The 3,073-nt window shown below is 43.6% G+C and overlaps 1 protein-coding gene across 2 annotated transcripts; it reads left to right on the top strand.

Moving 5' to 3' along the window:
• The first annotated feature begins 251 nt into the window (after window positions 1-251).
• On the top strand, window positions 252-1,813 carry LOC132884452 (G-protein coupled receptor 22-like). 2 transcript variants are annotated; one of them, XM_060918297.1, is made up of 2 exons: window positions 252-1,218; window positions 1,330-1,813. In XM_060918297.1, exons 1-2 carry the CDS (start codon window positions 309-311, stop codon window positions 1,776-1,778), a joined length of 1,359 nt encoding a protein of 452 aa, XP_060774280.1. In that variant the 5' UTR covers window positions 252-308; the 3' UTR covers window positions 1,779-1,813. The 2 variants fall into 2 exon arrangements, with proteins under 2 accessions (XP_060774280.1, XP_060774279.1); XM_060918296.1 differs by having other exon boundaries at window positions 252-1,813.
• Window positions 1,814-3,073: the final 1,260 nt, after the last annotated feature.

The raw sequence follows: 3,073 nt of genomic DNA on the forward strand, positions 1-3,073 counted from the left end.
AGGAAACAAAACTGCTAATCAGACTTCTTACTCTAAAATACAAGAATTACATTAATTAAGGATTTTTTCCCCTCATCTTATCCGTCATGATCAGGGTTAACTCTGCATAGCTGCTCACTGTCTGCATATGACATGCTTTATCTGCCTAAAGCTCTTGTGTCTTCTTATCCTAGAACTCCCTTCACCTTCCTTGTTGACTGCATGGTGCTCTGGCAACAAGATCCCATCATGCTGTGGGCCAGTCGTCATGACCGTGCCTAAGGGGCAACAGGACTTGTCAAAGTGCATGAGGTCAGCACCCAGAAAAGATGGGGACAGAGAGTTACACTCAGCAGCTCCAACTAGAAACCAGTGATGGGGCTGGAACGCTGGCCAGCATCACCAGTGTGGAGGGGCCAATGGGACAGAGTGTCGATACAGGGTGGTACATGCCTTATCCAGTCGGATTCCAGGTGTCACTTACCTGCTTTCTGTTACTGGAGCTGGTTCTGGGCTTTAGCAGTAACTTGACAGTGCTAGTGCTTTACTGCTCCCAGTCCAACCTGGTCGATTCTGTGAGTAACATGGTAACGGTCAACCTACACGTCCTTGACATTGTTGTGTGTGTGCTTTGTCTGCCTTTAACAATCGTTGTGGTGTTGCTGCCAGCGAGCCGCAACCTGGAACTTATCTGCTGCTTCCATGAAGCCTGTGTCACATTTGCAAGCATCTCCACAGCCATTAATGTGCTAGTCATCAGTTTGGATCGCTATGACATCTCTGTGCGACCTGCTAACCGGTTCCTCACTCCTCGATGGGCAGCGCTTCTGTTGGCTGCTGTATGGGCCGTGTCTCTTGCTGTTTTCTTCATCCCATTTATAGAGGTGGACTTTTTCTCATCAGAGCCAGAGAATGGGTTGGCTAGCAGTTCCTTGGCACCAGTTTGGCGTAACAGGACATTACTATGTGTGGGAGGACAAGGTTATTACACAGGCCTCGGAATGTACTACCACATCCTACTGCAGGTGCCCATTTTCTTTGTCACAGTTGTGGTAATGCTTTTCACCTACTCAAGAATTCTTCGAGCACTCAACATTCGTATTGGATCACATATGAGGAGGAGTCAGCGCCGTAGTGGAGCAACCTGTAGAGGGCGCCAGAGGAGACGGAAGAAAAGGGGAGCTTCAGCGGATATTGAAGGAGGAGCCCAAACAACAAACCAGACCAAGCAACTGACACGTCCTCCACTCATCTCCTCTTCAGTTCCAACGCCTACAGCCACCTCACCTCCACCTCTGTCCCCCACCCCACTGGTTAGTGCCAACACTGCGATGCCACCTGCTCCAACAGTAGGTGTTCAGGCTTCAGTTTCAGCCATCATTGCTCTTCGCAGAGCCGTAAGGCGGCACAGAGATCGGAGAGAGCGTCAGAGGCGGGTCTTTAGGATGTCCCTCATTATAATCTGCAGCTTCTTAGGCTGCTGGGCACCTATATCTGTGGCAAACATTCTCATCCTGACTCTTGGTCCCAGCAGTACTCTTGTTCGAGTGCGGCTTTGGTTCTTGGCCATGGCATATGGCACTACCATATCTCATCCACTGCTGTATGCCTTCACAAGGCAGAAGCTCCGCCGGGCTCTCAGAGCCAAAGTAAAGAAGCGGGTGGTGTCCTTGTTGCAAGTGGACCCTTCCCCAGGAGGAACTGTCATCCACAATTCCTGGGTAGAGCCAAGACAGGGACGTAAGTTTCGTTTAGAAGGCAGCGATGCTACAGATCGGTGTCTGACAGAACCACTTTGAAATCAAGAAAAAAGACTTTTGGTTTGTATATTTGTCCAGTATGACAGCATGTCAAGAAAAGAAATTGAGCTACAGCCTTATTAGGCAGAGTTTGAAGTGCGCCGTTCAAATGATTCAAGAGGTCACGATGATCACAATCAATGGACTCCTAATAATCAGTGAGCTAAAAAATGTTTTAACGTGTATTATTTGCAAGTTGTGTGCTGATTTACAATGTTAAGAATGTTCACTTATTTACCATTTTACTCATATTTAAAGGATTGCTTTTAATGTCAAAGTGATCACGGTAAGCTGGGGTATTACTGAAAGATCAATTTTAAACTTGTTTTAATTTGTAGTATGCATTTTAGGTGCAAACACCAGGACCTGTTTGTTTGTTTAATGTATGCAATATCTGTAATATTATGTAATATGATTTATGTAATATGAGTTAATGTACTAAAAATGTATATTAATATTATATAAATGTATATTATATAATATACAAAATGTAATTGTGCAATATGAATTTTCTTTATTTAGGCCTAACTGTGCATAAGATATTTTACAGAATTGTATGATATTCAGTAATAAGCAAATCTGCAATATTTGCAACTTGAAGTCAAATGGAGAATGGCACAGATGTGCCAATTAAGCAGCTCATTTGTTTGTTAACTAGCATTCTTGTTAGAGATAAGACACAGAAGCCACCTCTGGGCCTCCTTAGCAACTGTTGTTTGGGAAATTTTTACTATCACCAGCGAAGCATGAGGATAGGGCTGATGCAAAAGCTCAAGTGCTCAGTTTATCTACCGTAGACTCGACCCTGGCCTCCTCTTCTTCACCAACACATTTGTTCACACTGAGTTAGATGTGGACTTGAAATGCTTAATAACCTAGCAGCACAGTGTGGACTTAAGTCCATGTTTACATAATAGTAAATTTGCTCTTTGAGAGTACTCACCAAGGCACTAATCTTCAATAGCAGCTTACAGTAAACTTAATGTACAATAACTGTACTTTGTCATTTAAATGCATGTGGAAGCATTCTCTGCTACAAGGGCAAATACATTCCGGACCATGCCTTATATCTCCTCACAAGAGTACTGTGGTGATGAATGTGATTTTTATTTTCCACGTGGACATTCGACAGAGAATGAACGTGTTCCTAAATGACACATTATCTCTCACTAATTAGTTCTGCAAAGAAAATGACTGTTCTGCAAAGGAAAGTCTGACTGCTGCTTGGGAGATGATAAGTTCCTCTGCTGATTTATTTTTGGCTGTTAATGTAATACTGAAACCTCAATATGAAG

The sequence above is a fragment of the Neoarius graeffei genome, chromosome 4 (assembly GCF_027579695.1).
Source record: "Neoarius graeffei isolate fNeoGra1 chromosome 4, fNeoGra1.pri, whole genome shotgun sequence".
Taxonomy (NCBI): Eukaryota; Metazoa; Chordata; class Actinopteri; order Siluriformes; family Ariidae; genus Neoarius; species Neoarius graeffei.

What these genes read in the sequence shown, in the direction of transcription:
- LOC132884452 (XM_060918296.1), top strand. Translation starts at nt 309, where the DNA reads ATGGGGACAGAGAGTTACACTCAGCAGCTCCAACTAGAAACCAGTGAT.